Source organism: Onychomys torridus, chromosome X (assembly GCF_903995425.1).
Source record: "Onychomys torridus chromosome X, mOncTor1.1, whole genome shotgun sequence".
Classification (NCBI taxonomy): domain Eukaryota; kingdom Metazoa; phylum Chordata; class Mammalia; order Rodentia; family Cricetidae; genus Onychomys; species Onychomys torridus.
In genome coordinates this window covers 63,049,270-63,070,350 of record NC_050466.1, presented here as the reverse complement: position 1 = coordinate 63,070,350, position 21,081 = coordinate 63,049,270, and the positions used below count along the sequence as shown (strand labels likewise).

Below are 21,081 nucleotides of genomic sequence, written 5' to 3'. Positions count from 1 at the left end.
TGGTTATGGAATCTCCAAAAATGATTACAGTTTGATGATGGAAGTATTTTATTTCAATAATAGTTTAGCATTCCTCTCCTCCTTAGCCACTCACAGATATTACACCTAATGGTATTCTCTTCTGCTATGTGGGTTCTTCAGTATGCTTCCAAATTGCTCTAGCCTCCTGACTAGGTATCATCCGAGACCAGCACTAAGCTCAAGCCTAGTTTATCACTGGCAATGTATGGATCCCAACACTGGAAGTATATTTCATCACTGATATTTAACCTAGTCCTACCAATAATGATTTGCTAAGGGCTACCAACACTCACACTGTGTATCTGCCTGTGGTGTGAATTAGGCTCTACCTTTCTCTACTACAATGCATTTCAAGGGCCCTGGTTAAGACTGGAAGTTGGGGTTAGCTGTTTTCAAGGAGGCTGGGAGAAGTTTTTGTTCATCTTAAGCAGGATGGCTGTCTGGCTTCTCATATTTATGTACTACATAGAAAGCCTTTAAAAACTCATTGAAGTCTATGCTTCCATCTTTGTTGAAGTCCATTGTGCTGGCAAGCTCATCAATTTGAGAATCATCAATATGAACATTGTAGTGAGTATTGAAAAGTTTCCACATGGTCCGGAATTCATCCATAGAGATCATACCTAAAAGAAAACAGAAGGTTAAGTGCTAATGTTAAGGCCCCCATGAAAGAGTAGGGGAGAAGCCACACTGACTGAACAGTCCTAATTACAAGCTCACTAATATGCCTGAGACTTAAAACACTGAAGGAAACAGAAGAATAAGATCATACATGTAAGAAACAGTATGCCACTTGCAACCTACCAAGGATCCTGGGAATATTCTAATGCCAAAAGGAGTAACAGGTGAAGAAATAGTGAGCAGATGTGGACAAAAGTGGTGTAGAAATTATAAGAACTAAAATCCCAGGGTGCAGGACACAGAAGGATGTCAGAAGAGAAAGCAACATTAAAACGGGAGAAAGTATCCCGAGAGTCAATAAGATGGTGTGTGTGTGTGTGTGTGTGTGTGTGTGTGTGTGTGTGTGTGTGTGTGCACAGCACATGCTGAGGTCAGAGGACAACTCGAGAGATGAGTCTTGGGGATTGAATTCAGATCATCATGGTCAGCAGCAAGCACCTTTGCCAGATGAGTCATCTCATTAGCCCACTGTTGCTGTTTTTATATGCAATAATCTACTTTCATGGATCACTATTGATATTTTTCATACTCAAATGTCTCTGCACAGAGTTTGGGGTGGTGGCAGGGTGCTGAGGATGATACCCAGAGCCTCATACACAACAGGCAATCTCTCTACAACTGAGCTATATTCCCAGCCCTGCGTCTTTAAGTTAGAAAATCAGTAATTATATATCAAAGCTAAATCAAAACTGATTTTCCAATCCCTTGAACAAAATTAGAACTCTTTTTCATATTAGCTAAGATACTAAAGCAGAAAGTGAATTATCCTTAATTGGTTCTCAGCCTTGTGGCTAAGATCAAGTGAAAGTGAGCTGTCTTTCTCATCTCTGCTGGTGGTTTATATAAAGGAGCTATTCCCGTGAGACCAATGACTTCAAAGGCTTCTGTAGAACTCTATGGTCTCCAGTACAGAATTTGTGGCCAAGCTAAATTACTAATGATCTTAAACATTAGTTTATCTTTTCTCTTCATGTTTCCCCAAGTTTGGATGAAGAATGAAATTGGTGAAAACAATCCTGAGGAAAAAAAACTAGCTTTTGCTTTGTATTACTCCTGAACCAATCAACGTTCACTTACCTGAGTGATCAGTGTCGATGACATTAAATATGATTTTCAGGTCAGATCGGTATCTGTACAAAGTTTCAATTAGACTAGATTTCATCTAGAATAAAGATTTTTTTTTAGGTGTTAAAATACTAAGGATTAACAATACAGATTAATTTCAGCAAATGTAATGAATGCAAAATAACCTTGCAAATTCTTTTTCCTTTCTTTTTATCTTTTTATGGTGCTAAGGGATAAACCCTGGGCCCCATAAGCATGCTGAGCAAGTGCTTTTCCACTGAACTAGGTCTTAAGATCATGGATTCATAGACGAGAGGGCAAGCTGTCACTTGGCCTAACCACTTAGAGTCAGATTAAAGATTTGCTCAATGTGCTCTACAGGGACAAAGAGTCAACACAACAGCAGGAAATAAAACTTGCAAATCTACAAAAAGGTCTTCAGAGATTGTTCAATTTCATCTTCTATGGTCTTTTTTTAAAGAATTTTTTTATTCATTTTACATACCAATCATAGATCCCCCTCTTCCCTCCTCCCACCCCTTCAGCCTCTCCCCCATTCCCTCCTACAAGAAGGTAAGGCATCCCATGGGGAGTCAGCAGAGCCTCATATATTTAGTAGAGGCAGGTCCAAGCTCCTCCCCCTGCCTCAAGGTCATGCGAGGTGTCCCACCATAGCTAGTGGGCTCCAAAAAGCCAGCTCATGCACCAGGGATGTATTCTGATCCTACTGCCAGGGTGCCTTTTAAGTAGATCAAGCTACACAGCTGTCTTGCTATAAAGAGGGCCTAGTTCAGTCCCATGCAGGCTCCAAAGCTATTGATCTAAATTTCTTGAGTGCCTACTAGTTTGGTTTGGTTGTCTCTGTAGATTTTCCCATCATGATCTTGATGCCCTTGCTCATTTTCTATGATCTTAAAGAATAGGGAGAGAAAACAAAGAAGTAAAGCAACTTTCCCAGAGGTAAGGTAGCTACTGAGTGCTATTTGTATTGTAGCCCCTCTGTCCTGAAGCCTATGATCTGACTCATCGTGGTAAACTGTCTCTACCATCCAAAGCCTTCTTCCTATGGATAGTTTCCCATCTAGCCTACATGATTCTCTCTGTTCTTCCCATCTTCCCTGCAAATGATCACCCAAGTCTTCCTTCCCATCAGCTGTGTTATAAACTAATTGCTCATGAATTGCTCTAGTTAGATGGGATCTGATCAGTGTCCCTGTGGTATTGTCATTTTAATAAGATATTTTATATCTTTTAATACTTTAAGGGATATTCTAGGGAATGTCAGCAAGCCTGTACATGTATGTTGAGTATATGAGTGCTATTTTTTATGAGAGACTGTTGTTACATTGTTATATCTGCCCTTTTGCTGGACAGCACTTGAAACTAAGAATGTCAGATTTGATGTAGATTTGCTTACAGAGGTTTTGCTTTTTTTATTTTGTCTGTTTTACAGAGAATGCACACATTTCCCAACCTCCTCACCATGTTCCTGGGAGACTCCTTTTTGGCCTTTCTTGAAACTGTCATTCCCATTCATTAGATAATTCCACTCCCAACTTTTGAAAGCATACTGTTGCTTAGAAGTTGTCCAAAGGGTATTTTGAGGGAACCCGATTTTTAGCTTGGAATATGTCACTCACTTCTTTCACAGGCTTTTCAATGTGGACATCCTGGAAGCTGGACATGTAGTCAACATTTCCATCATGGTCGATGTTTACCAGGTGTGACCTCAGAGATCTCCATGGTAAGTTCAGCCCCAAAATGCTCTCCATAGAAAAAGCCCACTGGGCCAATGAAATCTTCCCTAACAGCAACAACAAAAGCCCATATGATTGGTGTATAATTTGACAAAATAAAGGTGCATGCTCTCTCGCAGAGCTAGTGGCAGCCTGTGGTTTTGAGGCCTGAGGGCTCTCTTCCATGATCTATCTGACCAGCCTCTAGAGCCTTGATGGAACAATAAGTAAAGAATGTTTTTGTTCTGTAAATCTTACTGTCACATGAAAGAAATTCCATTTGTAACTGGGCACTTGGGAGGCAGAGGCAGGCAGATCTCTGTAAGTTCAAGGCCAGCCTGGTCTATAGAGCAAGTTCCAGGACAGCCAAGGCTACACAGAGAAATCTTGTTTCAAAAAACCAAATAAACAAATAATAAATAGAAAAAAGAAAAGACCTTTTTCCTTTATCTAATACACAAAGTAAGATATTACAGAGGATTTGAAAACACAGAAAAAAAGACTTACTTTTATTTTTAATATTTTAGCATATCATTCATCTATTTTTCCCAACTAATGTTTTTGGTTTAATATTATATTATAACTTGTCAAACCACAGATACTTTTATTTTTCTGATTATTGAAGATATATATTCATTTGAAGCAACTTTTTGTTGGGGATTAAACCTAGTGTATATAATAGGTAAGCACTCTACCACCAAGCTATATTGCCAAACCTTGGCTATTGAGACTGAGTCTCAATATATAACTCAGGCTAGCCTTGAACTCACTGTATAGCACAAGCTGGCCTCAAATTTACAATCTTCCTTCCTTTCATTCTTTCCGACAGGTGTTTGTCACCATGCCCAGCACTTAAATGATTTTGAATAATCACTTTTATTATTTCTGGTCTTTCTATTAAGTATATCAATATCTATACATAAATACATACATACATACATATATATAGTTTGTTTTTCATTATTGGACTTATTTTATGTGACTGAATGTTTTCTCTGCATGTATGTCTGGGCACCATATGTATACAGTGCCCATACCTTGATTACAATATGTAGCTGAAGCTGGCCTTGAATTCTTTATCTTCTTGCCTCCACCTTCCCAGTGCTAGAATTAAAGGCATGAGCCACCACATTCAACATTTATTCTTACTTGTCTAAATGCTTTTACAAACCATGAAACAGGTCTCAGGATGGAGCTCTTACTTGTCTAAATACCTTTACAAACCATGAAACAGGTCTCAGGATGGAGCTCAGTTGGTAGACTGCTTGTCTAGCATGCACAGAACCCTGGGTTTGATAGCCAGTACCACATAAATTTGGCATGGTGGCCTAAATCTATAATCTCAGCACATAGGAGGTGGAGGCAGGAGGATCAAAAGTTCAGGTACTCATCCTCAGCTATATATGGGGTTTGAGGCCAGATTGTTTTAGAGACTTGTCTCAAAAATTTCCAAATAAAACTAAACCATAAAACAGGGTAAAATCTATCAAATATTTGTTTTTAAGTGAATTATAGGATATCTTTATTAAAATAGTGAATTACACTGACTGGATTTTAAATGACAAAACAACTTGGAATTCCCAGTATTCATAGCAAAAGCCAAATTTGGTTGTGATATTATAATATTTGACTATTTCATTTATGTTTTTTTCATATACATTTATCAATAAGATCAGCCCTCTTGCAGGCCACAAGAATATATTATAGAGATTCAGCTGTGTATTAAAGCTATACTTTGACGGACCAAGCCGTTTATCATGGAATATTTGGTGATATACAGCTTTAATATTCAGCTGCGCCTTACTATGAATTTCTTGTGGGCCTATATACTACTAGACCATTTGGCAAACAGTTCAGCTTCTCAGACCTGCTGATCCTCTAGGTTGCTAACTCCTCCACTGAGCCTAGGAGACAAGCAGGCTGTAGATGCATAGCTTTGCTTCTTGTGCATCCTTTGCCTTCAGGCCTTTCCAGAGCAATTGACCAAGAACAAAGGAGTTTTTTGCATAACCAGATGCAGTAAGGACTGGAGTGGAATTCCAGAGGCAGACACAGAACTGCATGGCCAGAGAGAAGAGAGGAAGACAGAGATTCTGTAGAGAGTAAGGCAGATCTCTTGTAGAGTTTATCAGAGCCAGGGGTAAGGAGCCAGGAAGGATAGATGGAGGACGAAGGAACAGAGGAGGAAGATGAGGGCTTAGTTATTACCAAGGCTATGAGGGGACAGAAAAAGTAGGTACAAAGAGGAACTGAGATTCAGGATGGAACTGAAGCTATATAGATAGAGTTTTGTCATAAACGAATAAAGTAAATAGACAAAACAGCGTAGTGTATGTAGATTCCCTCAGATACCCCACACCTGATGTAGCTTCTTCCCCAAGACTCTGGGAGGAATTTTCTCAGGGCTCGAACTTGGGAAATTTCCATTACAGCCCTTAATTGTCCTCCATATTCTTGTTAGATTTAAGCACAAAGGTTAGACTGACCTCCTAAAATATTCTGTCCTTAGTCTCTATAAGAGGTGGTGTAAGAGTTTTCTTCAATGCTTGCTATCATGTTCAATGAAGCCGTCTGAAAGCAGGGATTTTTTTATAGAAACTTTCACATTTTATGATTCAGTTTCTTTAACAGTAACAGAATCATTAAGACTTTTTATTTATTTCTGTCTCAGTTTAGAATGTGTGTATAGATGTATATATTTTAGGAATATGTCCATTTGATGTAAAGTTCTAATTCATTGCTAGACAAATTTTTATAATGTATCTTATGATCTTAATGATTATAAATTCTATAATAACACCTCTTTCTATCTTACTATTGTTTAACGTACTTGAATGTGTGTTCTCTGTGTGCTCACTTGCTCTTCTCTTTCTCTTTCTTCATTTTATCAAGTTTTTCAGTTTCTTCAAAGAACTATTTTCTTCTTAGTTGATAACAGTTTTGTCTTTTATAATACATGCATTCAAAGTGACCAATGTTTCTCTAATTTGTATTCTGTAAACTTTACATGATGAATTTCCATTATCATTCAGCTTGAGTATTTTAATTTCTACTGTGATTTCTTCTTTGATTCAAGGATTATTCAAAAATACATTTCTCATTTCCAAAAGTATGTGTGTGTGTGTGTGTGTGTGTGTGTGTGTGTGTGTGTGCATGCGTGTGTATTTTGTTATATATCACAGGCTAGCACTGAACTCGTGATACCCTTGCCTCTGCCTTGAGTGTTAGAATTATAGGCATGTGCCACCAAAAGGGATTTTTATGGTTAGATTATATTGAGCTGTACCACTGCTCATTATGTCAGGGTATTATCTTTGGTCTGTCTCCTTTAGTTACTGAGGAAGGAGTTTTAAAATCTCCCACTATGATGGCAGATTTTTCTACTTCTGCTCATTGCTCTCTCAGTTTTGTTTTACATATTTTAAGGCTATATCAATAGGAACATAAACACGTAGAACAAGTTTGACTGGCAAATTAAGTGTTTGCTATCATGAAGTGTCCCTTTTCATGTCTACTAACATATATTTCCTCAGGGTCTATGTTGTTTGCTATTGAGAGTAGTTCCAGCTGTGTTTCTGTTACTGTTTTCATGCTATTTTTCTAAATATAACTTCCAATCTTCGTATATATGATCCACTATCTACTGGCTTTTTTCCCCAGTTGCTGATTAGTCTATCAGTCTAACCACTGTGTCTTTATAGCAATGTGTGTTTCCTCTCTGCCTGTATTTGAATGTCCTGTTCCCTATTGGTGCTTTGCAGCTTCATTACAAGTGAATGCAAGTGCAGATCTAATTTTATTTATCTTGTTTGAGAATCATTGTTCCTCTTTCTCTCTAGGAGTCTGTCATCCATCCTGGAAGAGTTGCAGGCATCATCATGTTGACTATAGCTTGCCTCCCCTTCAGTCTCTGTAGTCTTCCTTTCTGGGACCTTGATATATGTTAGAGTTTTATCCTGACTAAATATTTGTTAAACCTTCACATTTTGCTGTCCATAACAATTTTTTGAGACAGGGTGTAACTAAATAGTTCAGGCTAGCCTTGGGGTTACTGTGCAGTTTAGGCTAGCCTTGAAGTTCATATCTCTCAATCTAATTCTTTTTTTTTTCCCAGACAGGGCTTCTCTGTGTAGCTTTGCGCCTTTCCTGGAACTCACTTGGTAGCCCAGGCTGGCCTCGAACTCACAGAGATCCGCCTGCCTCTGCCTCTCGAGTGCTGGGATTAAAGGCGGGCGCCACCACAGCCTGGCCCTCTCAATCTAATTCTTGATGCTAATCTTCCCTTTAACACATTCATTATGAACACTCTCTTTCCCACTCTCTGGGGTTTTGTTTTTGTTTTGAGACAAGGTCTTACATTGCTCAGCTGGCCTCAAATTCCTGACTTCCTGCCACCACCTCCCAAGTGCTGGCTTTACAGGTGTGCAGCACCAGCTCTGTTTTCCTCTTTATTTTAATAAACACAGTGTTATAAGTATTTGCTACTTCTTCAAACAATATCATATTTCAAATCTTTCAAACACATATCAGTGGTTCTCCTTTGTTCCTTTCTTAGACATTTTATATTTTGTATATGACAATTCCAACAGCTGATTTCCTTGGGGAAACTAGCTCTGTTATTTGCTGTTTTTTTTTTTTTTGTTGTTGTTGTTGTTGACTCTCAGTCTTCATAGCTCACCTCATCTGTTTAATAGTCAGTCTTTAATTGCAAGCTCATACTAATTGATGTTAACCTCTGAATATACTAGTGGCTACAATTAAGGATGTTGTCCTCAAAGATGCAGTTGGGAACATTATTTAGCCACTTTGAAGGTACAGAAATTCAAAATTCATCTTTTGTCTTTTCCTGCCATCCTGGAGTTTTATGTCAGGATGGTTGCTAGAGCAACATCAGCCTTCATGCCAGGACAGTCTAGCCTTTGGTGCTTACTCATTGCTTCATTCAAATCATCTTTTTGTTATGACTGTTGTGTTTTAAAGACAGGATCTCTCTGTGTAGCCCCATCTAGCCTCATACTCATAATTCTCCTGCTTCGGCCTCAGCCTGGGAATCACAGTCATGTGCCTCTAAACCAGGCTCAACTAATCATTCAAAAGAATGGCAGTCACGAGACTAAGACACCGTGAAGCTGACAAACACATTAGAATCTGTTTCTTCACAGGCAACCAAAAGAGAAGTCTAATTCAGGGCTGTTAGTCTCTTGAGTTCAAAGAAGCTTACTGTAAAGGAGATACGTAGTGATATTTTTTAGTGATTAACGGATTCTTTATTTTCTATCATTCCTTTCTAGCAACAAAGAAGAACTAAAGTCTCATTGAAGAAAACCTACTCTGCATATAGGCACATATGTTGAGAAATGGTAAATAATTTACTACCTGATCTACTATAGTCACGGAGCTGGAAAGCATTGATGAGATCAGTTTTTCGTGAAAGCATTCTTTCTTTTAATATCTTGAAGGCATTGAATTCCATAGCATTCACCCTGTGTTAAGAGAACAGCATTTCAGCAAGACTTACATAAATCATCTGTTCTATTAATTTTTTTCTTTTCTTTTCTTTTCTTTTTCTTTTCTTTTTTTTTTTTTTTTTTGGTTTTTCAAGACAGGGTTTCCCTGTGTAGCTTTGTGCCTTTCCTAAAACTCACTTGGTAGCCCAGGCTGGCCTCGAACTCACAGAGATCCACCTGCCTCTGCCTCCTGAGTGCTGGGATTAAAGGCATGCACCACCACTGCCGGCATTTTGTATTTGACAATTTGATGTGCTGATGGGGTTGTGTGCAGTATATATGTGCAGATTAGAGGACAACGTTATGGAGCTGGTTCTCCTCTTGTACCTTTATGGATATTCCAGGGCTCAAACACAAGGCACTAAGCTTGCACAGCAAGTGCTTTTACCTGCTTAACCATCTTGATGATTTGAAAATTCTCTTTTAAAACAGAGCTTAAACTAGCCTACAATCCAAAATCCTCCTGCTTCTGACTCCTGGGTGGTGGGATTACATTTATGTATGGGCATGCTCAGCCATTTTGTTAATTTTTATTTTGCATTTTGTTTATGATCTAGTTTCATATTCTCACAGGGTCAGCAATTACAACAGCCACAAATAGTATTTTCATGGATTTTTTTTTTAAGATTACAGATAGAGTTTTCTGGAATTTGAAAGATTCATGTGAATAATTATTTGAAAAAAGGAACTTGTTATATGAGATATTGAAATTTACTATTATATTAGTGCTGTGGAACAATCTTTTTGTACACTGAGAATATTTGTTGCTCTCATTAGTCTAATAAAGGGATGAATGGCCAATAGCTGGGCAGGTAGAAGTTAAGCGGGACTGTGGACAAAAAGAGAGCAGGGGGAAGAGGGAGGGCTGAGTTGCCAGGAGACACAGAGAGAAGCAAGATGAATATGCTGTGCTGAAAAGGGTACTGCCACATGGCAGAGGGTAGGTAAGAAATATGTGTTAATTTAAATGTAAGAGCTAGTTAGTAACAAGCCTGAGCTATCAGACAAGTATTTATACTTAATATTAATACTCTGTGCACTTATTGGGGAGCCAGCAGTCTCGATGAAAAACTCTGCCTACACATTAGTGAGACAAAATGGGTTCTGGCTGTGATAAAAGAAGATATGCACATGAGTAGAATATAACAGGAACTTCAAAAAATAGATCCAAGTATTATGAGAACACATACGGCCAACAGAGATAGTATAATTTAGTAGAAAAAGACAATCTTTTGATCGAGGCTAGAATATTTAGTTAACTACCTCAACATGAATTTCTACCTCAGATCATTCACAAAATCAGTTAACTATCTCAACATGAATTTCTACCTCAGATCATTCATAAAATGAGTTTGAAGGAGGAACAGAAGAACAGAATAGTCCTAAGACACAGATATCTTCAGTGTTCACGGAGTATAGATTCTAGGATATAAAATGGATTTTAAAAATCTGAGGCTTCTCTCCAGGACAGTCAGGGCTACACAGAGAAACCCTGTCTCAAAAAAATAAAAACATAAAACAATACACAAATAAACAAAAGGTAGTTTTTCAGAAACTTAATGATCCTAATTTTGCCAGGTGGTCATTGCTGGGTTTATCATTTGGGTTTTGTGAAGGAAGTGATCTGGTTTCATTGTGACTTTTGTTCTCAGGGAAGCAAAGCAGACTCCCCATGTTCTGATAACCTCAGTTCTTCCCTAATTTAAAGCCATGTTGAGGGGCTCCACTCCCAGTTCCTGGGTCACAGTGAATTAACCCCTAAGGTGGAGCAAACACTGCAGATATAATTTAGAAAGACATGTGCTACATTCTGTCTGTTGAGAAAACTGTCTACCTATAGAAATTTGCCATGACACAACAGTTCTGGTTTGATCAGTCATTTGTTTAAGTATGTATGCAAGGTGGATCCTGGCTGAGTCAACATTGCACTGTGGATATGTATCTGTGTTTACATGCTATTGGACAGGAGGCACTGTACATAGGAATGTTGCTCTCAAGCAATATTTGCAAAACATGCAAACTTCTGTATCTGGAAAAAATAATACAAGTTCTTGTTGCTATGTGTCAGTCATATAAAAAAAAATCTAAAGCTTCTCAATTTCCTCAAATAAACCGACATAGTATTTGTATATAATTGATGTACAACTTCCTATATACTTTAATTTATAGATTATTTATTATACTTAATTTAATATAAATAGTTGGTGTATTATATTATTTGGGGGATACAATAAGAAAAATGTCTGTACATTTACAGAAAAGACTTTTTAAAAATATATTTTCAGTGTGGAGCCCACTAGTACAGTGTGGGCTATGTATTAAAAACATAAAATGGCAGATTAAAATATGAATAATAACAGCATATGTAAGTAAATTAAGCAATCAACCAAAAAAGGACAGAGATTATGAGACTCAAATACGGCTTCAAAATGAAGCGTGTCATGTTAATAGGAGACAAAACAGACATTAGATGAAAACTGTAACTAGAATAAAGGGGGCCAATTCTTAATGACAGAAGATGGCGAACCTAACAGCAGAACCAAATCTACATGAAGCACAAACTAAAAGAAACAGATAACTCAATAACCATGGCTAGAAACTTGACAGGCGCTTAGTCACTCAGGACTCATTCTACTTGGTCACAAATACAGTTCTTAGTATTTTCAGAGTTATATACCTTTGGTGAAGAGGGCTCAGGCATGATGTACTAGTTACTTGGTACTGGAAAAATTGTGGAGGTGTACCATAACCTACTCTGATGTAAGCTCCTCGGTTGCTGCCTTCTTCATAATAATTAGAAGCAGAAAATACAGTAATAACCTGATTAAAGAAAAAGAGAATCAAGTTCATTAAGTTAATTCTCAAAAGGTCATTCAATAAAAGCCAGAAATAGCTCAATTCTCAAAAAACCTCATAATCTCTGCAAATTACCTGGGTCTGACATGATTTCATAGGATTACCTTGAAGGAAAGGAAAGTCTTCAATCAGTGTCTCTAGTACTAACTCCTAGCTTTTCATCCAATATCCCCAGGGTATGGACCTGAGTTCCTACACACTATTGTAGTGCCAGACCTTAGAATTCTCTTTAATGTTTAGTTTTATAAATTCTAATTTTCCACGGAGATAAATCCCATATTTTCTTACCTTATGATGTCTGAGGGTTCAAAATAAAATTTGCTTAGAAGTTCATTCTTTTTCTTTTGCACAAAGATGAGGGCTCCGAGCTCCACAAAACCAATGTTTTAAGAGCAGAGACATAATGGTACTATGACCACTACCTGAGGAAGAAATCAGCCTTGAAGGCATGGTAGGTAGATTATAGAAAGATAATACTTGCTATGAAGAACCATCATAGGGCAACTGAAGACAAGAACCAGTTTCTTAGTTCTCACCTCTTCTAGCATTATTGACATAACTGAAGAACAAGATACTCCATTTTAATGGCAGTAGTTAAACTGACCACAGTAAGAAACTGGCTAATGGTCACCTCTCAGTGAATTGAAAGACATGTGCTGTGTGTTTTCATTTTACATACCAACCACAGTGCCCCCTTTCTCCCCTTCTCCTACTCCTCCCCACCTCCCCCACATTCACTCCTCAGAGTGGGTAAGGCCTCCCTTGGAAGAAGAGAGAAAACTGGATTGGATCTACTTTGTAAGGAAAAGTGCTGTCTATGGAAATTGCCACTGCATATTGTTAGAATTGGCTTGCAATTAGTGAAAAATGAAAAATGAAGTGTGTGTGTGTGTGTGTGTGTGTGTGTGTGTGTGTGTGTGTGTGTGTAAAACAGAGAGAGAGAAAGGGAGGGGGAGGGAGAGAGAGCATACTTGGTGTTACTGTTATGGTTTAAAGTGATGTATTTGGGTATCAAGTTGGAAAGAGGTACACTTGTGATGGTTAACTTTTTATTTGTCAACTTGATCAGATTACTGAACAGTGCATAATTCATAATTCTGGGTGTGTCTGTGAAGGCATTTCCAGAGAACATTAATTAAGGAGGGAAGATTTTCCCTGGATGTGGATGGCACCATCATTTAGTATGGGGTCCTAGACAGAACAAAAAGGGGAAAGCGGGGAAAGGAAGGTGAACACCTTTAATGCCAGCACTCAGGAGGCACAGAAAGACAGATCTCTGAGTTCAAGGTCAGCCTGATCTACAGAGTAAGTTCCAGAACAGCCAGGGCTTCATAGAGAAACCCTGTTTCAAAAAGAAGGGGGGGCGGTGAGGAGAATGTCAGATGAGCATCAGCATCTCTCTCTACTTCCTAGTCATTTGAGATGTGAGAAGTGGCCTGCCACCAAGTCCTCTCCATACTCTCAAACTGTGAGACAAAATATGGCCTTCCTTCCTTAGGTTGCTTCTTGTTACTTGGTTATAACAACAAGAAGAGTAATTAATGCAATCACACAGCAGAATTTCTGCTTCTGGGAGTAGTGAAGATCAAGAAATAAGCCAAATATTTCTAAGGATAAGAGAGAGCTAAGCCTCTTCAGTCTTTGTTTTCTGTTTGGAAGTAGTGAAGATGTTGCATGGCCTTTTAGGTAGGACAACACTGTGTGGAGAAGACCAGGCTTGTCGCAAGGACATCTATGAGAATTTCAGCCACAATACTAGCTCACCTTTCCATCATGACAGATTTCATACCCATCAGGTTTGCACTCATGAGACCTAATGAGCATCTTCAACTGGTTTCTGCTAAGAATCTTGGAGGTAACATCTGGTCCAAAATAGCAGCCCCCTCCTCGGCTTGTGTTTGGATAACAGCCTTTTCTTCCTTTGGGGTCACTCCACAGAAGATCAATAATCTTGAAACAATAAAACAAATTAGGCCTCTATTTACAAGTAACAATCTATCATCTTTTTTCTATTCCAACTTATTTGGCAGAAATATTAAAGGTATCTGGTGTTACAGACATGAACCACCCTGCCTGGGCTAAATTCAGAAGAGAAAGTAATGTCTTCCAGTGAATGCATATTAGGTGTTTTTAATATATTCAAAGAGATTAGATAGATCTCCCACCCATTGGCCCAGATTTTTTGCCCTGTTGACCATAATAAGGAGACCTAATACATGTTCATTGGAAGGTACTATTTTGTCTTCTGAATTTAGCTGGGCATGGTGGTTTGTGTTTCTCCAAGAACCTTCCCCAAAGCATCTTTTGCTCTTTTGCCCCCATAAGGAGTCCTCCAATTCAGTAGTACATTCACCCATTGACTGCATTCCACCAGGCATTCTAAACCCACTATGATTTTTTTTAGCTTAGTATTTCCTCAGGTGGCTAGAAGAAGCAAATGTAGGTCACACAATACCCCGGACTGAAGACTCAAATTTCTAAGAATGTATAACATGAATTGCTAAATGGTCTTATCAATAAAAAAAAACCAGAGTAAAACCTGAGAAAAGCAGAAAGAAGCAAGCCATGTTCTTTTTTTATTATTTATGTATGTATGTATTTATTTGTTTGTTTATTTATTTATTTATTTATTTATTTATTTATTTATTTTTTATGTACACAGAAGAGGGTACCAGATCTCATTACAGATGGTTGATGAGCCACCATGTGGGTGCTGGGAATTGAACTCAGGATCTTTGGAAGAGCAGTCAGTGCTCTTAACCTCTGAGCCATCTCTCCAGCCTGCCAGCCATGTTCTTACCATTTGGAAATCCTTAGCCAAAGAGACCTACTTCCTGTATACCCATGCCTATATGACTTTCTGTCCTGCCATCTCACTTCCTCTCTCTGCCCAGCTAAAATCACTTCCTCTTCCTGCCCAGTTCTGTCACTTCCTGTCTATCTGTACAGACCTCCAGACCTTTATGGTTAGTGCTGGGATTAAAGGTATATACCACCATGCCTGGCTCTGTTCCCAGTGTAGCCTTGAACTCACAGAGATCCAGACGGATTTCTGCCTTCCAAGTGATAGGATTAAAGGCATGTGCTACCATTGCCTGACCTCTATGTTTACTATAGTGGCTGACTTTTTCCTCTGATCCTCAGATAAACTTTATTGGGGTACACAGATAAAATATCACCACAAGAATGTTTTCACAGAAAATCAGAGGCTGTGGAGTCTCTGATCTACATTGAATATTGAACTCAATGTTTTAAACTACTACTGTAACAAGCACTTAAGAAAGAGTAGTTTAAAAACAACAAAAACATAAGCCTCATTATCACTAAAGAGAGTGACAACCTTGAACAAACCTTCTGTGTCTCACTTTGAAAGTCCTTCAACCATGTATCAGGGGTCTAATAGACAATGATTCTAAAAGTCTACTATTTTCCATAGTTTTCTCTGTTGTTCCTATGTGTGCAGAGAATTGAATCCAGGGCCAAATGTAGGCTAGGGCAATGTAATACTTCTGAGTCATACTCCCAGCCCCTCCACATCTACATGTTTCTTTGGAGAAAAAGCATGCAACTGAAATTTGTATGTGTGTAGAAGTCAGGTCTATATCAGCTGTCTTCCTCAAATATTCTCCTCTCTCACTGAACCCATAGCTTAACAATTTAGTTAGACTGACTGGCCAACAAGCTTTAGAGAGCCACCTGTCTTTGCCTCCCCAGTGCTGGGATTACAGTTGTGGACTGCCACAAATAATTTTCATGTCAGTACTGGGGCTACAAAGTTAGGAGTTCATGGCTGCACACCAAGCACTTTCTAACTGAGCCATCTTGTCAGGCCTCTTCAGTTGAAAATCTCTTGTTATTCTAGTAAGTCCAAATCAGGTCTTTAGCAGAGGTCCAGATACTGCTGCTCCACTAAACTGGGCTGGGCAACCATTTCTAGGTTTGACATAAAGGGAGACCTGGAGATAAATGAGAGAGGGGACAGAGTGGCAGAAAGAAGAGCAGAAGTGGAAGAACCATTCTGGGATAATCAGTACCTGGTCAGCCCTAGAGAGACTCTGTACTGGGCTCAGACAAGACAGGGAGTTTCTGATGACTAGTTGATATGAGAATTAAAATAGCCAAAAGAAGGATCACTCTGAGTGTCTCCTTCCTTCTCTCTGAATTCCAATATTGACACAATTGTACCCTACACATAAATATAATGTAACACCTTTAAGTTCCGGTGTTTATGACAAAAACACCACTTGCATTTCAAACTGAGTCATCTCTGGCTCTTACACAACGAACTCACGTTGTGTGTGTGTGTGTGTGTGTGTGTGTGTGTGTGTGTGTGTGTGTGTGTGTGTCTGAGTGACTTGACGTGTAGTATAATAAAGGAGGAAACGTGAAACATAAGTGGTCATATTTTATTAGGAAAGGATTAAATTTTCAATTCTTACATGAACATAGGTAAAATCTCCTCTGGAAAGCATCTTAACTTACCCTTGAAGTACAGCATACATTATTTTATGCATGTAACCCTATATAGTATATATATATATATATATATATTGTATATGATAATGGATGAACATTCCATGATAAAGTATATGAAAGTAAACTCTCAAAGCATCTTCTTTTCTTTTTTTCTTCCTTTTTACTACTACTACCAATACTCAAAATTTACATAAATTAAATGTACATATGAGGGGAGCATGGAGGTATACCTTGTAGGGAGGCAGAGGCAGAAGGATTGCAAATTCCAGGCCAACCTGGGCTATGCAGAAAGTCCTTATCTCAAAAAACTAAAGATTCACACACACTCACACACACACACACACACACACACACACACACACACACACACACATAATATATAATTAGAGTTCCTACCTAGCCTACACAAACCTTGTGTTCAAGCTCTAGTACTATAAAAAATAAATACAAGTAACATTATATGGACTGACCAGGATGTATACAATATTTAGGTTACAGATAGCCCTAGATATATGCAACAACAATTAAAGCAGTGGTTCTCCACCTGGGGGTCATGACCCCATTGGAGGGCTGAACAACCCTTTCATAGAGGTCTCCTAAGACCATTGGAAAACACAGACATTTACATTACAATTCATAACAATGGCAAAATTATAGTTATGAAGTAGCAATGAAAATAATGTTATGGTTAGGGGTCAGCACCACGTGAGGAACTGTATTAAAGGGTTGCAGCAGTAGGAAGGTTGAGAACTACTGAATTATAGGAAAAGAGGTCATGACTTTAAATGAAATCAATGGGTCCATTGGAGGAGTTTGAGGGAGGATAGGGAAGTGGGAAATGATGTTATTATAATCTTAAAAAAAATTAAATCATTTAAAAATACATATTGGTGGAACTCCATTGAGACAGAATAAGTACCAGCCAAGAGGCTTCTTCTTCAGTAGTTATTTATGTTACCTTGAGTAAATCACTTTACTTACTAGAGTCTTATCAACAAAACAAAGAAGTATCTATTATTCATTTTTCATTGACTTAAAATCACATGAGCTAACAGTTTTAAGAAATGAGTTTCTCTTTCAGAATTCATTCCATGAGTTCTAGATTTCTTTTTTCAGCCTAGAAATATACTTGATTATATGTAAAACATTGAGATGGATTTAGAGAAGATGATCTATTGTGCTTACAAAGGTAAAGTCATTTTAACCTGTATTTTGTAAAGGACAACATCATCACTGTTGATGAATTGATGTTACCACTCTGGTGAATGTTTTGGTTACCTACTTGTTCCCATTCATGCTTTGTTAGCTGTTCCAAAGAGGGGTTCTCTAATTCAGCCTTCCTGGGTACACCAGTGATCGAACCTGCTTTATTTCTCTTTAAGTCAAGGGCATGTTCTCGATTTATTGACATAGGTGGCATCAACACAGATCTCATCTGTAAAACATAGAGTCATGTTTTAGTTAAATACCATATGCAGGGACTTCAGTTCTGGTTGGAAATCTGTCTATACCATGCATCAACTCTGAAAAACCATGCTGTCTCCTTTTTCATCTCACTCATCTCATATGAATTGTTAATTTACTAACATCTGTAAGGTGGGCCTATTAAAATGAAAAAAAGAAAAGGTTTTCAAAAATACAACATGATAAGCTCACTTGATTGCCTTACATAATCTGAGATTGGAATTTTGTTCTTGTCTCTTCTAAGCATTATACTTTCATTCAAAGAAATTAAAATGTTTTTATACTTATTTATTTGTGTGTATGTGTGTGTGTGTGTGTGTGTATTTGTGTGTGTGTGTGTGTGCGCACGCAACTGAAATCACATTCTGTCTCTATCTGATCAAATACCAGTTTCAGCCCCACCTTTCCCAGAGTGACTGGATATTTATTATGGGTCTTTAAAGATAGTGGCTAAAGTTTCCCACTTGCACCATATACGATCCTCTGTTCTATAGCTACTATTGATCTTACTGCCCTCTGGTACCTGGTTTATTTCTAGTCTTGGGGCTTCAGCTTGGCTCTGGTAAAGGAGGAAGATCTGGTAAAGGCTCTAGTTATGTGTAAGGTACAGCCCGGGAACCCTTTAGTAGGTGTGGAATCTTACAGGCTCCCTGCCAGGGTGAGGATATACTCACTCTGCTCAGTGTCAAGGAACTTTAGACTCACAAAAGACTACAGAGCCAAAGTGTGTTTCTTTTGCCACAATGTAAGGGAATTTGTTTAAACTTTACTTCTAAAACAACTCACTTTTAGAAACTATCTGATGTGCTAATGCATCCCCATTTTCCATTTTCAACAGAATTTCTTTTTTAAAAAAGTACTGTATATAGAAAAACCACCTAGTTGTCATGCAATCAATCACAACTTTTCTTAAGACTTTTACTAATTTTCTCAGCGACACCACCAAAGCACATAACTATTTAAAATGACAAATGAAAAAAAGCATATTCCATTATAAATCTCTGAGACAAGATCCATGCACATATTACTTCTTACTTTATTTCTTTGTAAGCACTGGAGTATATTCAAGTCTGTGGACTCTGATACCCCTCCATGTATGATCAGGATTTCATTGTCAATAATTGTACCAATTGGGAGCCAGGTATAGACTTCTTCCAATATTTGCAAGATTTTTCTTCCATGTAGCTGTAAGTAAGAGCCTGAGTAAGTTTTATTTCCCTGACATGTCCTGTTAAGTAAATAGTCTCAATATACAGACAAAAGCCATGTTTTCCATGGCAACCAAAGGAAGCCGTCAGGGAGCTATCAACCAGCCAGCAAGTATTTAGCATGGGAAGTTTTCATTCTGTATTTTTGATACTTTTGACATTTTGGGGCCTTTCTCAGGGAGGAAAATGCCCCTCTCAGGGCTAATTCCTAGAGATCTTAAATGACTGTTTTCATGTACAAACCAGCCATTTCAGATTCCACACTAAAGAATTCTTTCCTTGGACTCTAACTCAGGGCCACTACTCTGGTGTGCTCATCAACCCAGAGCAAGATAGTAGACAACTAGTGATAACCCTCATGCCCCACAGCTGGCTGCCATTGTTCACACTACTCAGCTTTCAACACTGAGGGCCTTTGCCCTTTCTGTCCTGTGAAACCTAATAAATACCCTTGTCTGTGCTTTCTTCTGGCTCCATCTGCCTCTGTCTGCCTCTGTTAATTCCCTATGTGGTATCCCTAATGTGGCATGCTATGCCTCCTGCATGTAGGTAGCTGAATAAAACCCCCTCCTTCATATTCTTTTCTCGGTCTGCCTGTTGTGCTACACCTGAATAAAAAATTCTGGATGGGTACCTTTAAAGCAACACAATATATTCACAGCTATGCTGAAACTGATCCAACAGTCATAATGAAAAAGAAAATCTAAGATTCCTGCTGTGCTTATTATTTTATTGGCACAGTTTCTAACTAATTAGCCCATCACCTTTCTTAAAGCAACAATCTGGTCTTCATTAGCTCTTTTTTTTTCCACAGAAAAACAAGTATGAGTCTTACCTTGTATTTATGTAAAACTTCTCTTGTAAAGCCGTACCTGAAAAATAGATCTTAAACTATTAATTATTGCAAAAAGGAGAGTCGTTGATGTCTCACTATTACCAAATAGTAGGAACTCAAGAAACTATAGCCTTCAGTTAAAATGCTTAGCAGTCTCTCTGGAGCATCGTGAGAAAGAACAAAAGCAATCAGTGGTACAACCTTTATTCTCAAGAAACCTAGAGTATAACCAGGGAAAGAAAATAGATTTTTGTGGAACAACTGTAAGACAATAAATGCGTGCCATGGGCTATGTAATGGCTACAAGTATTTGGAGAGGTGTGCAATGACAGTTAGAGGAAGCTGTATGCAGGAGACTTCTCATCTAGATGGCATTGCAAAGACATCGGATGATTCAAAATCAATGATCAGGAAAAAAGAAGAGTGAGAAAGACAAGGCAAGTTGGGTCTTCATGACTCCTCTGATATGCATCATGTGAATGAATGGTACTAAAGGGTTTAACAGAAAGTATCAGGAATTTTAATGCCTGGCTAAGCAAAGCTAAGGGAGATTTTCAATTACTTTATAATATTGTGTACCCTTTTTCATGTACCCCTGCTTCCTGAGTGCTGGGATTAAAGGTATGCAATACCACACCCAGATAATAATGTGTACTCTTAATCCCCAACAGGCAAAGTAGGAACAAAGCACACTCACCCCTTATTTTCATACAAACCACATCATGTCAGGTTTCTCCAGTATGACACTATATTTTTCAAAGTGAATTCCCTCCCTGTACTCACCAAAGGCATCAAAGTGTTAGACCAATATACATCTTGCCATCTGTGATGGTTTGAATGAGAATGGCCCCCATAAGCTCATATATTTGGTTCCCAGTTGGTGGACTGTTTAGGAAGGATTTAGGAGGTGTGGCCTTGTTGGGGAAGGTGAGAGTTGGCTTTAAGGCTTCAAAAGCCCAAACCAGGTCTATTCTCTCTCTCTCTCTCTCTCTCTCTCTCTCTCTCTCTCTCTCTCTCTCTCTCTCTCTTTCTGTGTCTGTCTGTCTTTGTCTCATTGTGTCTGTCTGTTTGTCTGTCTGTCTCTGTCTCTGTCACTCTGATGCTTGTGGATAAGATTTCAGCTACTGTTCCAGCACATGCCAGTGTGCCACCATGCTTCCCACCTGATGGTCATGGACTCACACTCTGACACTGTAAACAAGCTCCCAATTAAATGCCTTCCTTTATAAGTT

At 38.4% G+C, this 21,081-nt stretch overlaps 1 protein-coding gene across 1 annotated transcript in view; it reads right to left on the bottom strand.

Annotated features, from left to right (window-relative positions):
- Positions 1–211: 211 nt before the first annotated feature.
- The window catches only part of Ppef1 (protein phosphatase with EF-hand domain 1), a 63,922-nt gene continuing 43,052 nt past the window's right edge, over positions 212–21,081 (bottom strand). The window contains exons 7-15 of the mRNA XM_036175131.1: positions 19,850–19,886; positions 18,842–18,991; positions 17,625–17,777; positions 13,631–13,816; positions 11,688–11,830; positions 8,880–8,986; positions 3,408–3,571; positions 1,780–1,864; positions 212–644 (exon numbers count right to left, since the gene is read on the bottom strand). Of these exons, the coding sequence (XP_036031024.1) occupies positions 445–644; positions 1,780–1,864; positions 3,408–3,571; positions 8,880–8,986; positions 11,688–11,830; positions 13,631–13,816; positions 17,625–17,777; positions 18,842–18,991; positions 19,850–19,886 (1,225 nt within the window). The 3' untranslated portion in view covers positions 212–444. The remainder of the gene's footprint in view (positions 645–1,779; positions 1,865–3,407; positions 3,572–8,879; positions 8,987–11,687; positions 11,831–13,630; positions 13,817–17,624; positions 17,778–18,841; positions 18,992–19,849; positions 19,887–21,081) is intronic.